The following is an 18,979-nucleotide window of genomic DNA, read 5'->3' as shown; positions in this document are numbered from 1 at the left end:
TGTTGATTGTGCTTCCAAGTAATATGAAATCTTTGACAATTTTAATCTTTTCTCCATTTATCATGATGCTACTTATCAGTCCAGTTGGGAGGATGTTCGTTTTCTTTATGTTGAGGTGTAATCCATACTGCAGACTGTAGTCATTAATCTTCATCAGTAAGTACTTCAAGTCATCTTCACTTTCAGCAAGCAAGGTTGTGTCATTTGCATACTACAGGCTGTTAATGAGTCTTCCTCCAATCCTGATGCCAAGTTCTTCTTCATATAGTCCAGCTTCTCAGATTATTTGCTTAGATTGAGTAAGTATGGTGAAAGAATACAACCCTGACACACACCATTCCTGATTTTAAACCATGCAGCATCCCTTTGTTCAGTTAGAACAACAGCCTCCTGGTCTATGTACAGGTTCCTCATGAGCAGAATTAAGTGTTCTGGAATTCCCATTCTTCTCAATGTCATCCATAATTTGTTATGATCTACACAATCGAATGCTTCTGAATAGTCAATAATACACAAGTAAATATCTTTCTGGTATTCTTTGCTTTCAGCCAAGATCCATCTGACATCAGCAATGACATCCTTCATTCCATGTCCTCTTCTGAATCCAGCTTGCATTTCTGAAAGTTCCTAGTTAATATACTGCTGCAACCATATCTGAAGTATCTTCAGTAAGACTTTACTTGTGTGTGATATTAATGATATTGTTCAATAATTTCCACATTCTGTGGGATCACCTTTCTTTGGAAAGATGAGATAGAGAGGAAAATGAGATAGAGAGGAAGATAGATGACATAGAGAGGAAGAAAGCTGATACCAGGAAATGAAGAAAGAAAGAAAAAATTAAGAGAATAAAGACAGGATTGAGACCAATGGGATGCAGAGCCAGAGACAAAAAGAAGTAACGGAAACAATAAATATTTCTTGTCTGCCTCTGATTTATCCAAGCTTCCAAAAGCAGTTAATTAAATATTTGCTACTTCTTCTAAATATCCTGATTATCCTCCATTACAGCAACCAATCAGAAGTATTTACTGAACAGCTACTATGTGCCAAGCACAGTGGAAAAGTAGATTCCCATTTCACTTGCCCCACCTTTCTACTAGCAAAAATCTTTAGTTGTCCAAACTCTCTCTTCATCCTCTATGTGAACTTCTTCACCCAAAAGGTATGCCCTCATCTCCAAACTCCTCTCTCTGTCTTGAGTCTAAGGTTAAAAGTCTAGATTTCTCACCATAAAAAGGCACATTCATATACTCATAGACTACCTACGGAAAACTACAGAAAAGTGGTTGCCTCTTGGAGAAATGAGGTTAGAGAAAATTTTACTTTTCACTATATAATCTTTTACATTCTTTAAATGTTTTACAAACAAAACAAAACAAAATTTACCAAAAAAAATCTAGTACTCTTGCCAAATGGAACATACCTACCTCAAGTCTCTCACCTCTGACCATCATGTCTATCATAGTCAATAATTTTCTTTACTATGTTATCACCAAAAACATCATAAATAAAATTCTAAGCACCTAAACACCAATGGAATGCTTAAAACTTTCCATTTTACAGATGCCTTATGTTTAGTAGGCAACTCAATAAGTATTTATCAAACAAATGATTGAACCATTTCTCCTAGGCATGTGTTTCCCTCTCAAAATGCCTTCCCCCACTTCAGAGTGCCCGTACCCACTCAAATGGGAATGCACTTGGTAAAATACCAAGACTGACATTTACCACTGGGAGTTTCCATCATCTATGTGCACAATTCAGCATTGGAGGAAGACTCATTAACAACCTGAGATGTGAAGAGGACACAACCTTGTTCGCTGAAAGCAAAAAGGACTTGAAGCGATTACGGATAAAGATAAAAAATTACAACTTTCGGTATGGATTACATCTCAACATACAGAAAACAAAAATCGTCACAACTGGACCAATAAACAATATCATGATAAATGGAGAAAAAATAGAAGTTGTCAGGAATTTCATTTTACTTGGATCCACAACCAACACTCATGTATGTAGCAGTTGAGAAATCAAACAATGCATTGCATTGGGCAAATCTGCTGCAAAAGACCTCTTTAACTGTCAAAAAGCAAAGATGTCACTTTAAGGACAAAGGTATGCCTACCACAAGCCATGGGTCTGATAGAGCCTGGTGGAATCCCAGAGGCTATCGCCCCTAGTTACCACATTTATATTACATACTGCATGGTGTACCAATCCCTTGGACTAATTGTATCCATGCGTGTTTGGTTTTCCTCATTCTTCTTTGCTCTGGACAAGAAGAGACCCATTACTGCAACTAGATGGCCACCTGCAAGCTTTTAAGATCCCAGTCGCTACTTGCCAAAGTAGGATGTGGAACAATGTTTTTCGGTAATATGTACTCAATCAACTTATACGCATGCAAAAGCTGGACAATGAATAAGGAAGGCAAAAGAATTGATACATTTGAATTATGGTGTTGGTAAAGAACACTGAATATACCATGGACTGCCAGAAGAATGAACAAATCTGTCTTTGAAGAAATATAGCCAGAATGCTCCTTAGAAGTGAGGTTGGTGAGACTTCGTCTCACGTACTTTGGACATATTATCCGGAGGGACCAGTCGCAGGACACGACCCTCAATGAGATGGACTGACACAGTGGCTCCAACAATGGGTTCAGACATACCAGTGATTGAGTATGAGGATGGTACAGGATCAGGCCGTGTTTCATTCTGTTGTACATAGGGTCATATGAGTCAGAACTGACTTGACAGCACCTAACAACAACAAAATGTGCAACTGTTTTAGCAGTGAAATTGGGAGAGCTACTCTAAAGATTTATTTACCACAATATAGATGAAATTAAGCTGAGAGCCAGATTTTTTTCCTAGCATTGTATGAATGACTCTTGCTATCACATTAAATTCCTGAAGAGTAATCGATGTCCTTACTGAAAATAGAAAACAGCCTATCTGACCAAATCAATACTTCTTTTCTAACCTCCATATCTTCATCTATCCACTATAGCTGTATGACATGGTCCTTAAATGAGAGATATACCATATTTTATTGATTGTAAAACATTCATTTTTTCATATTTCAACAAATATAAAGTTGGGATACATCTTTTTTTGTTTTGTTTCTTTTCTACAAAGCAGATTATTATTTTTCAAAATTTTATTGTGATTTGGGTGAAAGTTTACAGAGCAAATTCATTTTCCATACAGCAGTTCACACACACTTTGTCTCATGTCATTGACTATAATTTCCTACAATGCAACAGCTCCCCTCTCACTTCCTCCTCATAATTACCTCTTGTGTCTTTCCCTCCCATGCATTCCTGCCCCCTGAGCTGCCTCCCTGTGTATACACAGCCCTTCTATTCTCCCATGATTGATCTTTCCAAGGAGTATACCTACCTAATGTAAATGTTCAACTCATATGCCTATCTTTTGTTTGGCTGGAAGCCATAGGATTGTGTTCAATTTCAGACCTGAAGGGCAGCTAGAGGCCATAGTCTCAGGGGTTCCACCAGGCTCTATCTATCAAACCAGCAAATCTGGTCCCTTTTTTTTTTTTTTTTTTTATGCTTTTGAGTTTTGTTCCACATTGTTCTCCCACTCTATCCAGGATCTCCTACATAGACTATCAATTTTATAAGGAAAGGGAAGAGAGCCCAGATAAGCAATGCACTACCAAAGAACAAAGTAGGAGGCCTTACATTCCCTGCTCTCAAAACCTAGTATACAGCCACAGTAGTTAAAACAGCCTGGTACTGGTACAACAACAGACACATAGACCAATGGTACAGAATTGAGAACGCAGAAGTAAATCCATGCACCTATGGAGAGCCGATCTTTGACAAAAGATCAAAACTTATTAAATAGGGAAGAGATAGTCTCTTTAATAAATGGTCCTGGCAACATTGGATATCCATTTGCAGAAAAATGAAACACAACCCATATCTTACACCATATACAAAAACTAACACAAGTTAGATCAAAGACATGAATGTAAAACCTAAAACCATAAAGACCATCAAAGAAAAAATAAGTGCCCTAATTCAGAGTATAAATACACTATTTAGTATAACTAAAAATGCACAAACACTATTAGACAAAATAGGTGACTGGGACCTCCTAAAAATTAGACACTTAATAAGCATCAAAAAATTTCACCAAAAGAGTAAAAAGAGAACCTATAGGCTGGGAAAACATATCAGACAAGGTGCTAATCTCTAAAACTTATAGAAAACTTCAACATCTTAACTACAAAAAGATAAATAATCCAATTAAGAAATGAACAGAAGACATGAACAGATAGTTGACCAAAGATGACATTCAGGCAGCTAACAAACACATGAAGAAATGCTCACGATCATAAGTCATTAGAGAGATGCAAATCAAAACAACCAGGTATCATCTCACCCCAGCACTAATAGCAAAGTTCAAAAAATCAGAAAACAAATGCTGGTGAGGATATGAAGAGACTAGAACCTTCATACACTGCTGGTGAGACTATGGTATAACTAGTGTGGAAAACAAGTATGGTGCTTTCTTAAAAAGCCAGAAACAGAAATAGCATATGATCCAGCAATCTCACTACTAGGTATGTATCCTAGAAAAATAAGAGCTGTGACACGAGCAGATATGCACCCATGTTCATTGCAGCACTATTCATATCAGCAAAAAGATGGGAACCACCTATATGCGCATCAACAAAGGAATGGATCAACAAACAATGGCACATACACACATTGAAGTCCTACATGTTAAAATAACAATGATTAATCTGCAAAACATCTCATAGATTAACTTAGAGGCCATTACAGTGAAGTTGGACAATCACAAAAGAACAAATATTATATGAGATCACTATGGTAAAAAGGGAGCTCTGGTAGCATAGCGCCTAAGGCACTTGACTGCTCACCAGAAGGCTGGCAGTTCAAACCTACCAGCCACTCCTTGGAAGGAAGGTTGGGCAATCCTACTTCCACAGTGATACTGCCTTGGAAACCCAAGGAGGGGTCACTATGAGTCAGGGCCAACTCGACGGCAAACAACAAAAACAATGGTAAAAAAGTCAAGAAAAGGGTTTCAAAATAAAAAGAAATATTATCCAACACCCATTCCTGATTAAAAAAAAAAAAAAAACTCTCAGCAAAATAGGAATAGAAGGGACAATCCTCAACATAATAAAGGGCATATATGCAAAACCAACATCCAACATTACTCTTAATGGAGAAAGACTGAAACCATTCCCCTTGTGAACAGGAACCAGTCAAGGATGCCCTCTATCACCACTTCAATATTGTACTGGAAGTCCTATATCACCACTTCAATTCAATATTGTACTGGAAGTCCTAGCCAGGACAATAAGGCAAGAAAGGGAAATCAAAGGCATCCAAATTGGTAGGGAAGAAGTAAAACTATCCCTATTTGCTGATGATATGAGCCTATACATAGAAAACCCAAGAGACTCAGGGGGAAAAAAAAAAAAAAAAGCCTACTGAAACTAATTAAGAAATTTAGCATAGTGGCAAGATACATGATCAACATTCAAAAACCAGTTGGATTCCTCTACACCAGCAAAGATATTGCTGAAAAAGAAATAAGGAAATCAATACCATTTACAATAGCAACAAAAAAAATTAAATACTTGGGAATAAATCTTACCAGGGTCACAAAAGACCTGTACAAAGAAAACAATAAAAGAGTACTTCAAGAAATCCTAAGAGATCTACATAAATGGAAAAACTTATCATGCTCGTGGATAGAAAGACTGAACGTTGTGAAAATGTCAATTCTACCCAATGCAATCCATACATTCAATGCAATCCCCATCCAGATCCCATCAGCATTCTTTAAGGATATGGAAAAACCACACTAACTTTACATGGAAAGGAAAGAAACTTCTGATAAGCAAAGCACTACTAAAGAAGAACAAAGTAGGAGGTCTCACACTCCCGGATCTCAAAATCAACTATATAGCTACAGTAGTCAAAACTGCCTGATACTGATATGACAATAGATATATAGACCAAAGGAATAGAGCTGAGAAACCAGAAACAGATCCATCGACCTATGGTCAGCTGATCTTTGACAAAGGGCTGAAATCCATTAAATGGGGAAGAGACTGTCCGTTTAGCAAATGGTGCTGGCAAAACTGGATATCCATTTGCAGAAAAATTAAACAAGATCCATACCTCACACCATACACAAAAACTAACTCCAGATGGATCAAAGACTTAAATGTGAAACCTAAAATTATAAAGTTCAACAAGGAAAAACTAGGGGCAAATTTAGGGGCCCTGATGTATGGCACAAATAGACTATCAAGCATAACCCAAAATGCACAAACAGCAGAAGATAAATTAGATGAATGGGACCTTCTAAAAATTAAATTTTTATGTGCTTCAAAATACCTCCAAAAGATTAAAAAAAGAACCTACAGATTCAGAAAATATATTCAGCAATGACAGATCTGACAAGGGACTTACTTATCTCTAGAACTTAGAGAAAACTCCAACACCTCAACAACAAAAAGACAAACAATCCAGTTAAAACATGGGCAGAAGACATGAACAGACACCACCAAAGATGATATTCATGTGGCCAACAAACATATGAAGAAATGCTCACAATCATTTCCCATTAGAGAGATGCAAAGCAAAACAACAATAAGATATCATCTTGCCCCAGCACTAGTAGCAAAGTTCAACAAGAAAGAATATAACAAATGCTGACAAGGATGCAGAGAGATTGAGACTCTCATACACTACTGGTGGGACTGTAAAACGATACAATCACTGTGGAAAGCAGTATGGTGATTTCTTACAAAACTGGAATTAGAAATACCATTTGACCCAGCAATTTCATTACTAGGTATATATCCTAAAGAAGTGAGAGCCACCACAAGAACAGATATATGCACACCCATGTTCACTGCAGCACTATTTACAACAGCAAAAAGATGGAAACAACCTAGGTGTCCATTAACAAAGAATGGATAACCAAACTATGGTACATACACACAATGGAATACTATGCAACCATAAAGAATAATGTAGAATCTGCAAAACACTGCATAACATGGAGGAACTTGGAGGACATTATGCTCAATGAAATAAGTCAATCACAGAAGGACAAATATCATATTAGTCTGTTATTATAAAAAGTCAAGGAAAGGTTTATATGTGGCAGGAAATTTTCTTTGTTGGTTGTCAGTGGTGGGAGGGGAGGGGAAGGAACACTGTTAGATAGGTAGTGACAAGTATTGATTTGGGTGAAGAGAAGGGCAATATACTAAATGTAAGTGATCAACACGATGGCATTGAGGAAGAGAAAGACAAAGAGAGCTGCATGGGAGGTACAGACAACAAAGATGAACCCTTTTGCACATACAGTATTAGGTTGTCAGTGAAGGCAAACATGGGTATATGGGTGGATAGATGGGTGGACAGGCTGAACTACTAGGTATGTCTATGAAGTGGAGAATGTACCCAAGACCATGTACAGGGTTGGCAGACAACGGTCCTATAAGTTTATGTGTATGATCTGTAAGAATTCCCAGGTGTATAGTACAGCTGACAATGGACATGGCTGTAGTCACTTCTTGGTCACAGCCAGCTACCCAGAGGGACCAAGTAGTTGAACTGGTGGGTTCAGGACCATAGTCACAGGGGACATCAAGCTCAATTGGCATAGCATACTACACAAAACATTGTTCCACTTCCTACTTTGGCAAGTAGTGACTGGGATATTAAAAGCCTACAAGCAGCCACCTAGATGCAATGATGGGACTCTCCTCATCCAGAGAAAAGAAGAATGAAGAAAACCAAAGATTCATGGAAACAATTAGTCCTAGTGACTGGTACACCATGCGATCCGTATCCTATATGACTATGAGACCAGAAGAACTAGATGGTGCCTGGCTACCACTGTCAACCACTCAGATGGGGATCTATGTAGGAGATCCTGGATAGAAAGAGAGAACAATGTAGAACAAAACTCAAAATCATTTGGAAAAAAAAAAAAAGGGGGAGGACCAGGTTTGCTGGTCTGATAGAGCCTGGTGGTATCCCTGAGACTGTGGCCCCTAGTTGCCCTTAAGGTCTAGAATTGGACCCACACCTGTGGCTTCCAATCAAACAAAAGGCAGGCATATGAGTTGAACATTTACCTGAGTTACATACACTCCTTGGAGAGATCAATCATGGGAGAAAGAAAGGCTGTTTATGCACAGGGAAATAGCTCAGGGGGTAGGAGTGCATGGAGGGATGAACACAGGGAAGAGGTAACTATTGGGAGGAAGTAGGAGGGGAGCTGTTGCATTGGGGTAAATTGTAGTCAATGTCATGAGACAAAGTGTAGGTGAACTGTTGTATGGAAAGTGAATTTACTCTGTAAATTTTTACCCAAATTACAATAAAAAAAAAAAAAAAGTTAACAATTACCAAAAAAAAAGAAAAGAATCACCAGGTATATAGTAGAGCCGACAAGGGACAAGGCTGTAGTTACTTTTCGGCCACAGCCAGCTACCCAGAGGGAGCGAGTAGTTGGGCCCGTGGGCTAGAGACCATAGTCGCAGAGGACACCAAGCTCAATTGGCACAACATACTACACAAAAACATTGTTCTACATCATACTTTGGCAAGTAGCAACTGGGATCTTAAAAGATTGCAAGCAGCCATCTAGATGCAATGATGGGTCTCTCCTCATCCAGAGCAAAGAAGAATGAAGAAAACCTGACACATGGAAAGAATTAGTCCAAGGGACTGGTATACCATGTGATCCTCAGCCTATACGACTATGAGACCAGAAGAACTACATGGTGCTTGGCTACCACTATCAACCACTAGGAGAGGGATCTATGTAGGAGATCCTTGACAGAGTGGGAGAACAATGTGGAACAAAACTCAAAATCATTAAAAAAAAAAAAAGAACCAGGTTTGCTGGTCTGATAGAGCCTGATGGAACCACTGAGACTATGGCCCCTAGCTGCCCTTCAGGTCTTGAATTGAGCCCAACCTGTGGCTTCCAGCCAAACAAAAGACAAGTATATGAGCTGAACATTTATATTAGGTAGATACACTCCTTGGAGAGATCAGTCATGGGAGAATAGAAGGGCTGTGTATGCACAGGGAGAAAGCTCAGGGGGCAGGAGTGCCTGGGAGGGAAGGACATAGGAAAGAGGTAACTATGTGGAGGAAGTAGGAAGGGAACTGCTGCATTGTGGGTAACTGCAGCCAATGTCATGAGACAAAGTGTATGTGAGCTGCTGTATGGAAAGTGAATTTGCTCTGTAAACTTTCACCCAAATCACAATAAAAATTAAAAAACAATATATATATATATATATATATATATACATACATTATTGATTGATGGTTACCAGGAGTGGGTGGGGAAGGGAAGGTAAACCACTAACTAGAGGGTAGATACATATTAACTTGAATGAAGAGAAAAAATTAAACAAAAGATAGTTTTAAATGTGATTTGAGACAAAGAGGTGGCTTGTTTTGTATGTTTCTTAATGATCTCAAATCCTATATGCATGTCACTATTATGCTTTCAAAACACGTATGTATGAGCACTCATAATATGAACGTAGAAATATGTATACCTTTGTGAGACTCTAACATTCACTATAAGTTATTAGTAATCTGTAAATCATATGAAAGTTATTTAGAATTTCTGAACTTGGAAACAGAAATATAGAAATATGTGAAGTGTGTAAAGAATGTAAACAACTTGTAAATTCACTGTGACCTGGCAAGTTGTGACAACAGGGAAAAAATAGAAGATTAACAAGCTTGACTTGTATTTTTGAGCTATTATGGGAAAGTTATCTAAAAGATGGTTGCAGATGTTTGGGCAGGAGTGCAATTTCAGTGCTTGCCGTAAGTGCTATTTTCCATAGATACCCGTCTCTCTGCTTTTGATAGATTAAAAAAAAAAAAAAAACCACTCACTGCCATTGAGTCGATTCCAACTCATAGCGACCCCCTTTGGGTTTCCGAGGCAGTAAATCTTTATGGAATTGCCCAGTCTTCCTTCTGCAGAGTGGCTGCTGGGTTTGATCCAACAATCTTGTGATTAGCAGTCAAATGCCATAGGCACTATGTCACCAGAGCTCCTTCATAAATGGATGGTGCCTTCAATTATATGAAATATGTATACTAAGCACCCTGAGGAGGAACACTAGTGGTTGAGTAGTTAAGCACTCACCTACTAATCAAAAGGTCATGGTTCAAACCTGCAAGCTGCTCCATGGGAGAAAGATGTGGCAGTGTTGCTTTCTAAGATTTACAGCCTTGGAAACCGTACAGTGCTGCTGAGTCAGAATCAAGTGGACAGCAAGTTTTTTTTTTCCTCTCTAATAACCTATTACAATTGTATCAGTTATCAAAATATTGAAAGCTGTTTAGATATTTCTGGCCTAGTGTATGCAATTGAAGTGTCAGAAACCCAGGAAAACTGAATCCTTACCTTATTTGGATACAAATAGACTGCCTTGAGTTGCTCTAAAATAAACTAGTGTCATGTTTCCCAAACTTTAGTATACATAAGAATCACCTAGGGAGCTTGTTAAAACAAAGATCTCTGGGTCTACCCCAGAAATTCTGATATTACAGAGCTGGTTTGGGGCCTGAGAATTTACATTTCTAACAAGGAGTCCCTGGATCAAAGTGCTCAGCGGCTAATTGAAAGATTAGTTCAAGTCCACCCAGAACTGCCTGGAAAGAAAGGCCTGGAGATCTACTTCTGAAAAATCATCCACTGAAAACCCTTTGGAGCACAGTTTCACTCTCACACACAGGGGGTTGCCGTGAGTGGAAATCAACTCGACAGCAGCTGGCAGACTTAAAACTTCACTCAAAACCAATCTCGGACCTTAACAACTAATCTAGTTTCAGGTGATTAATTCCTTCTTTCCTTTACTGATTCAAACAACTAGAGTTTCCACGGTGTCAGGCAACATGCCAGACGCTGATATTAAAAAACAAAAAACTTATAGGGGGCCACAATTTAGGGTAAATTTTGCAGAAATCCCTATTCATTTTATCATTTGTATTAACCATAGAAACAAGATTATTAGATTATTCTACCCCAGACCAAGTTTTACACAGCATTTTCTCTCAACATACCTATCTCTCGAGCAAGAATAATACTGCTGAGGCGTATAGGTTGGGTAGATTCAGCAATGAGTACAGCTCTTTGGGAACACAAGCTGCCATTTTCATATAAAGGTTCAACAGCAACTGCATCATGATGGGTGGAATGCCTGCCAGAACAAAATACTCAAGACTATGAAAAAAGAACGGGGGTTAAAGTCAACTTTGATAGAACACAGATTCCTGTAGCACTCCCACGTTATATACCACCATATATGTTTAAATGACATTCTTAAAAGTAGGAACATTGCTTAGTGACACAAGTGACGTAGGGAAAATGATTAAAGCCTTTTCCCAATTTGTATCATCGTAGAAGTGTTAAATTCCTTCCTCAATACTTAAAATAAGATTTATGTTACATTCTTCCCTCAGTATATTAAAATAGGATGAATGTTGTATTTTCAATAATGAGAGATTGCGCTTTCTCATCCTCAAAACTGGGCACCTAAGTTGGAAAATTCACGAGTTTTTCCTTTTAAAAAAGGGGTGAAAAAAGCTCATTATTTTTGGATTGGGAGGGGAGGACAAGTCCATATGCAGAAAGATTCCTTGCATCATCTAGTCAGGAAGCACACCACATGGAGTCATTTTATAAGCCTAATTTCTTTATACTACCTCAAAATGGGAGGGAAACTTTTTTACTCTCTGAATAAACCCCATTGTCTCTCTTGTTGTTATTGTTGTTATGTGCCAGCCTTCTGGTTAGCAGTCAAGTGCCTTAGGCACTATGCTACCAGAGCTCCCATTGTTTCTCTTAGGAGAAAGTAAAGGGAAATCTACTCCACTTAAGAGTAAACACAGGGTCCCTGGGTATTACAAACAGTAAATGTCCTCAGTTACTAACCAAAAGGTTGAAGATTCGAGTCTACCCAGAGGTACCTCAGAAGAAAGTGTTGGTAATTTTTCTTTTTTTTTTAAATTAGCCCTCAAAACCCCATGGAGCGTAGTTCTACTCTAAAACATATGAGGTGGCCATGACTTGGAATCAATTCCATGGCAATGGGTTCAGGGTGAATCCTCTCATATCGTGGAGCTCATTTTAATTTAGGTTTCCTCACACCTTGGGTAACCTCACAACCTACCTTTGGGTTCTCTCACACCAGAAAGTCTATCTTTCCATCCATGCTCAGTCAGGAAGTCATCACTCCCCAAGCTGAGTACCCTTTATCCTCACACTTCAAGTGGATACCGTCCTATAAGGAGGAAAACCTTTATATTCCACATAGATCTCATCTCCACTCAAGACAAATTTTGTCATATTCCAAGAAGTTTAAACTTCATGGTCTCTGTAGCTGTCCCTCATACATAAAATGTGAATTGTACTTACCTACATCTAAATTAAATGAGTTAATACACTCAAAGTCTGCAGTAAGTGCGTAATAATTAGTTGTTTTGGGACACACACGCTCTCACACTGAATAGCTCATCTTATTTACTCAGTGGGCTCTGGCGGCATAGTGCCTAAGGCACTTTACTGTTAACCAGAAGGCTGGTGGTTCACACCCACCAGCCACTCCTCGGAAGGAAGGATGGTTGGGCAATCTACTTCTCTAGAGATACTGCCTCGGAAACCCAAGGAGGGGTCGCTACCCATCAGATTCCATTCCACGGCAGTGAGTTTTTTTCTTTTTTCTATTCCTAAAAAAATTTCCTCATACCTTGGAATTCTCTCACCCTAATAGTATACATTGGAAGACCCCTCACACTGGTAACCATCCCTACCTACACTGCCTCCAACTACGAGGCTTCCCTGCGGTCTGGATCACCGCTCCTACTGAGATTAACTCCCAACACAAGCACAATGAAAAGGCTAACCTCAAGTTCCGAAAGTTTGTCACATATGGATAGACACAACCTACAGTGAAAAGGACAAGCCTCATCAGGAGGATCTGGCCTCTTCTCCCCTACAGGATTAGGCCCCTTCATCTCAAATGACCACGCAGCATTCCTTGGGGGGAAGGGGGCCCTATAGGGTGAACTTCCCCATCTTTACTGGATGGTGTAGGGGTGCATATATCCTCCTGACTCCTTCATCGCTCACCAAGTATAGCAGCCCCGCTGCGCTTCCAGTAGGAAGGGTACCCGGCCTGGCTCCCGGCCGAAAGGTAGCAACACCTGTGGCACGTTAAGTTTGTTGGACAGGGTCCCAAGCAAAAACAGAAGCAGCAGGTAATATAAAGGCAAGCAAAAAAACAGCGTTAAGCCTGGAGACTTGAATAGCCCACAGCCAGTCATGGCGACCACTGGATTTCAAGTTCCCGCCCAACTACTGCCCACGCCCTGTGCCCGACATCAGCCAATCAGCAAGGTATAACGTCACCAGGGGACCAGCGCCCCCCACCCCGCAGACTCGGAATTGTGGGAAATTTTTTTAATTAAACGCTTTAGCCAATCAACTGTACGGACATTTTAGTGATTAACATTTATAATAATTTTTAGTAATAAGAACTCGGTTTTCAAAGAAACACTAAAGAATGGTTAGACTAGAAGCTGTGGACGTCATTAAGCATGTATGGGGCTCAAGCTATTTTGCTTGAATGTTCTCAAGACCCTTTCGGTGCTTTCATCTTTTCCAACTCTTAACATCAACCTTCTCAAGAAAGGGCAGTCACTAAAAACCACGTGACATGTACAAGCAAGACATACGAAGCGGGGGACACACCCAGCTACCTGCTTAAAAGATTACTTTCCTAAATACTGGATGGCAGGTATTTTTAACACTAGCAGTCTAAAAATTACAATTTTCCCATTTAATTTCTTTTGCTTACCTTGCGTTTGGCTCCTCGCCAAAAAAGAGAGAGAAATTCCTGGCAATAATTTCCTGTCAATATTGGTCTGTACTTTACAAACGGAAAAATTTCATCTCCAGTACAAACAGCTGCACTTTGTCAAAGGACCTGTGTCGTTAGTACCGACAAAAACTAACTTTATTCGGAAGTCAGGTTTATGTCTGGCCTCAAGGCCAGGGAGCAGGAAATGCCAGGCACTGGCCTCTCAAAGGAAGCTTTGAAAGTCATTCACTCACACAAAGCCAGTTTCTAAGCAAATACTGTGAGAACATGCCTTGTTAATTTGTTTTCTCCAAACACCCAAGAATATTAACTCAAAGGCTCTATCAGGAAAGCATATTAAAACCACATACAATGTGTTCAGCATCACATATTGTTTAAGTTCTTTGAGGAGTATAAAGCCTAAAAAATCCAGTTGTTAAGAAAGAATACGAAAAGTCAATGTGTATAGTTCAACCTGGCACATAAATATTATTTCTAATCTTTACAATTTTCCTTATGATACATGTTCTACTTCACAGATGATGAAATGAAATTATTTATATCAGAACCTACAACTAGGAATTTCAGAGCCTACTTTTGAACTCAGTTTGCTCTGCTTTCACAATGTGTGCACTCTGCTGTTACCACCCACAAAAGTCTAGTTTTTTCAATCCAAACTTCATAGCTCCTGTGGAGAAAACACATTTGGTTTAGAAAGTAAAAGTCAAGCAGGTCAGGTTGGAGGGACTGGTTCTTTATTTCAAAAAGACACTTGTCAATTTTCAGTATCAAAACAGTTGCACTATTGGTTTCTCTTTCTCCCAATCGGCCCCTGAAAGAGACCACACCAAAGGAGAGTACATTTTAAGCCAATAAGCTGCAGGATGCACACCTAACACACTTCACAGAAACCTCACCAAAAAGGGGGAACTGGGTGCATAAAAGACTTTTAAAACATCAGCACGCTGCCAGCCGACAGACTGTAGAGAGAACTCACAGCCAGATGGGGTGGCCAGTGCACCCCAACCCCAAAGAAGCAAAGTTTCAAAGTAATATAAAATTTCAAAAAAGTTTTGTACATAGATATTCAAGATTTCTCCAGCACTGACTAGTACAAAGCACTCTTGAGATGGCACTCTGAGGGACAGCAGCTTCAGACCCAGAATAGGGTGACGAGATGAGTTTCATATGGCTAAATCAGTGCCAGACACTTAATTTTCTTTTCTATCTTTTTAAAAAGGAGGAAGGCGAGCAATTAAAGTGGTCACCCCACCACAGGGGCACATGATCCATTCTGTGAGTAGTTGGGAAGAGGGTAGAGAAGGATGGGGCAATGATTTGATCACAGACAGAAGTCTTAATTTGTTTGGTCACTTCTGGTGAAAAGTAAAATAAAATAAAAATCACCTTGTTCTAAGATACCTTAAAGCTGAAAACCTGAACAGCACATTAAAAACTTTTTTTGGCTGACTCCTCCTGGAATCACCTTTCTGGTTTGGCTCGTGTTTTGTACAGAGCAATGAGGGTTTCCATAGTGGGAGTCTTTCCCTTGGCTGTGTCTGGCTCTCAGTAAGGCAGGCTCATACTTCTTTCCCTCCTCTATGGAGAGGGCAATATGCATTAAGCTGAAAAGCTACCTTTCAAAAGTGAGAAAGGGATTAGATTGCTGCTTCAGAGCTGTGCAGTTATTTGGAATGTTTTACAAATGGCTGCTACAACAACAAAGGTAATTACAAAATGTGTACATCACAACATGCTTTTAAAGACACTTGCACTGTGCTCACGTTCCCTTAAATGTTGTTCCCAAAGATGCTCAGCCCCTAGCCCAGCTGGAATCTCTGGGGAGAGGCAGAGATAGTTGGCAGGAAAAAAAAAAGATATGATGGGGAAAGAATGGAGGGTAGATAGCGAGAGGAGAAAGCAGCCTTCCAGTTAAAGATCAGCCCTCAGTTTAAAGGTCAGCTTCGGGCAGGCTGGCCTCAGGCGGAGTCGGGGTCAAGGGGAGGAGCAGCCGCAGGGCGGGACTGGGGTGTTCTACATCTCATTCAGGTCAAGCAGAGTCTGGTCCAGCATCCTTTGTGTACAGAGGTGCTCCTCTTTGGTGCATTTCAGTTTATCTAATGGGGGTAAAGGAGAGAAGTTACAAAAACTAGTAACAAATTTCAAGTTCTGCCCACTCTCTGAGAATTGCTCCTGGTACAGGGGAGCTGCAGATTATAATAAAAACAGCTGCTTTCTCTCAGCCACAGAAGCCAGTTATTGCACATTTGGTTTTGCAAGGCTTCTGGCCTGCCTATTGAAGTTGCAGGTACTGGCGTATTTCCTGGGGGAGGGTGCTGGGGACCTTATCAGTCATTTACTTTCCCTCCCACACCCAAGCAAGGCTTTCAGCTTTCAGTCACTGTAGGAACGGGCCTTAAACTTTAGCCATCCAACTCTTTAAGGCATGGGCCTGAAAATGCCGATTAAAAATGGCTCAATGGAGTTTGATCATTAAGAATAAGGATGAGCAAATTCCTATCAATAGAAATCCCAGAATCTCAAATTCAAAAGAGTATAAGGAAGACCTTCATATACCATAGACACTCTCCCAAAAGTAGAAGGAAAAGAAATTGGCTGGGGAAATTAAAGAACCCCCAACAGCTAAGTCAAAGTATTTCTAAACAAAACAAAGCTAAGAACACTACCCATTCATAGGCTCATGTAACCAAAATCCTGAGATTTTTGCAGAGCTACTGTCCAGAATTAGAGTCCCTGGGAAGTGCAAAGGGTAAATACTCGGCTGATAATCAAAAAGTTGGTGGTTTGCGTCCACCCAGAGCCATCTTGGAAGAACAGCCTGGAGAACTATCTCGAAAAATATCAGCCATGGAAACCCCTAAGGAGCACAGTTCTAGTGACACACATGGGGTCACCATAAGTCAGAATCGACTCGATGGCAGCTATGTGTTTTATTTTACTGTCCAGAACTAGCCTAACAGTTACTTGCTATCAAACACACAACCAGAAAAAGGATGTCAGAAAGAAAACCACTGGTTGAACAAGAATCTAATCCGCCCAGCAAGCAAACCACTCATGCTCTAAGGGAGGTGGGGAAAATAAATCTTTGAATCAGAGGAGGTGATGGTAACACAGACCCACATTCATATCCCACACCCTTCTCCTTCCCTTCCCTTTGTTTCCACCCAGTCATAAGGACCCATCCCTGGAGCCTGCAGATGAAGCAGTTACAACATCTTGTCAAGTCAGTCCTTTTATTGTTAGAAAACATCCATGCAGGGAAACACATACTACAGTCAGTGCACAAGTGAAAGCGCAAATAAAGGGAAAAAACAGAAAACTCTCTCAAGTATTAGCACACTTAACTCTCTCAGGTCCCTCCCTTCATCACCCATCATCTCATGAAAAGGGTTAGAAATGCCATGTGTTGGCTATCCCAACTTTACAATGCTATGAGGAAATCAACTTACAAAATGCTTAAAAAACAAAGTACATTATAAAGTATCAGGTAATATTCTAACTGCCCAATTAAAAAGCAACTTAGTGCTATGGTTTAGTTAGGGCAAAATTATAAATTTTAAAAAGGCAATCAGCTTTGTACTGGGGTCCGGGTCAGTGGTGTGAGCAGTAAGCTCAGTTTAATGGGCATCAGTGAACCCTGCCCATCAGTCACACAGATCATGCAGCGTTAGCTTCAGCTCATTAGAAAGCAGGCGGTTTCGCTCAAGTTGGCTGTAGAGACGCTCTGCAGCAGCAACGGAGAGGAGGGAAAACGAGAGGAAAAAGAGGAGGAGAAAGAGAAAAAGGGGAGGTTAGTAGAGTACCAGAAGCAAAATTTGAGTCTCTTAACTAGCTGGTGTATTTAACATGCATCTCTAAGGCAGGACGGATGCAAGGGAGGATTGAGACAGAAGGCATTAAGCGTCAGTCAGTTGGTGGAAAGATGACCGGACCAACAAAGGAAAAAAATAATCAGACTGACAAGTTGCTAGGACAACATTTTTAGGGAGAAAAAAAAAGACCTCCTTTACAATGTTTACTTCCCGGGCTGAGAAACTGAGACAAGGCAAAGGAAGGAATATATAGTTGGCTTTGAAGAAATCCATTTACAATAATCCAGGTATGAAAAAAATCAAAGTGAACAGATGAACACTCTTCTGTAAAAAAGCATTCAACACAACATTATTAAAGGTAGTTTGGGGTAAGTATCATTGCACCTACTCAATTTAGACCTATTAATGCTTCTCGTTGTAGGTGTTATATGATACGACAGACTCCTCTTGGTGGCCTACTCAATAAATACCCAATTTTTCCTTCATTTCTAACAACCACAAGCCCATTAAGTTCAACAGTGTGCTCAGCCCCAAGGCAGACAAATTACTGGTATTAAGCCAGTCAAGACTATCTTGTTCTCTGCTTATTCAGCCTCCCTTGCAGCTAGCAGTGATCATATGATCAAGTTCTAGTCAATGAGATGTAAGGGCTAGTCTGCTAAAGGCTTCTGGGAAACCTTTGCTTTCCTTCTTTTTGTGAATATAGATGTGATGGTTAGAGCTGCAGAAACCGTATGTCAACCTTAAGAAGAAAGGCCAAGAAAACATCTGAACCCCAGCTACATCAAGCAACAGCTGCTCATGGCCAGATTATGTGAGTAAAAGAAATCTCATTTATTTAAGCTACTGCTAAGCTGTATTGGAGCTCTGGTAGCATAGTGGCTAAGACACTTGCCTGCTAACCAGACGGCTGGCGGTTCAAACCCACCAGCCACTCCTCAGAAGGAAGGTTGGGCAATCCTACTTCCGTAGTGATACTGCCTCGGAAACCCAAGGAGGGGTCGCTATGAGTCGGGGCTGACTCGGGGCTGACTCGATGGCACATAACAACAACAACAACAACAACAAAGCTGTATTGTATAGCCAACAGTACTCCTGATACAAGTAATTAAGTGCTCTAGTCCACTGGCTTTATCTAGATTTTCTACTTGGAGTGCATGTCAGAGTATACAGCATCCAAATCCATATGACGAGCACAAGGGAGATGGTCC

The 18,979-nt window shown here is 40.1% G+C and overlaps 1 protein-coding gene across 1 annotated transcript in view; it reads right to left on the bottom strand.

The window, feature by feature from the left end:
* NUP210L (nucleoporin 210 like) overlaps positions 1-13,399 on the bottom strand; it is a 289,674-nt gene extending 276,275 nt beyond the window's left edge. The window contains exons 1-2 of the mRNA XM_007948554.2: positions 13,206-13,399; positions 11,138-11,274 (exon numbers count right to left, since the gene is read on the bottom strand). Of these exons, the coding sequence (XP_007946745.1) occupies positions 11,138-11,274; positions 13,206-13,399 (331 nt within the window). The remainder of the gene's footprint in view (positions 1-11,137; positions 11,275-13,205) is intronic.
* Between the last annotated feature and the right edge of the window lie 5,580 nt (positions 13,400-18,979).

The sequence above is a fragment of the Orycteropus afer genome, unplaced genomic scaffold, assembly GCF_000298275.1.
Source record: "Orycteropus afer afer isolate SDZICR_OR568_19922 unplaced genomic scaffold, OryAfe1.0 scaffold00217, whole genome shotgun sequence".
NCBI classification, from domain to species: domain Eukaryota; kingdom Metazoa; phylum Chordata; class Mammalia; order Tubulidentata; family Orycteropodidae; genus Orycteropus; species Orycteropus afer.
This window is presented reverse-complemented; position numbering and strand designations above follow the sequence as displayed.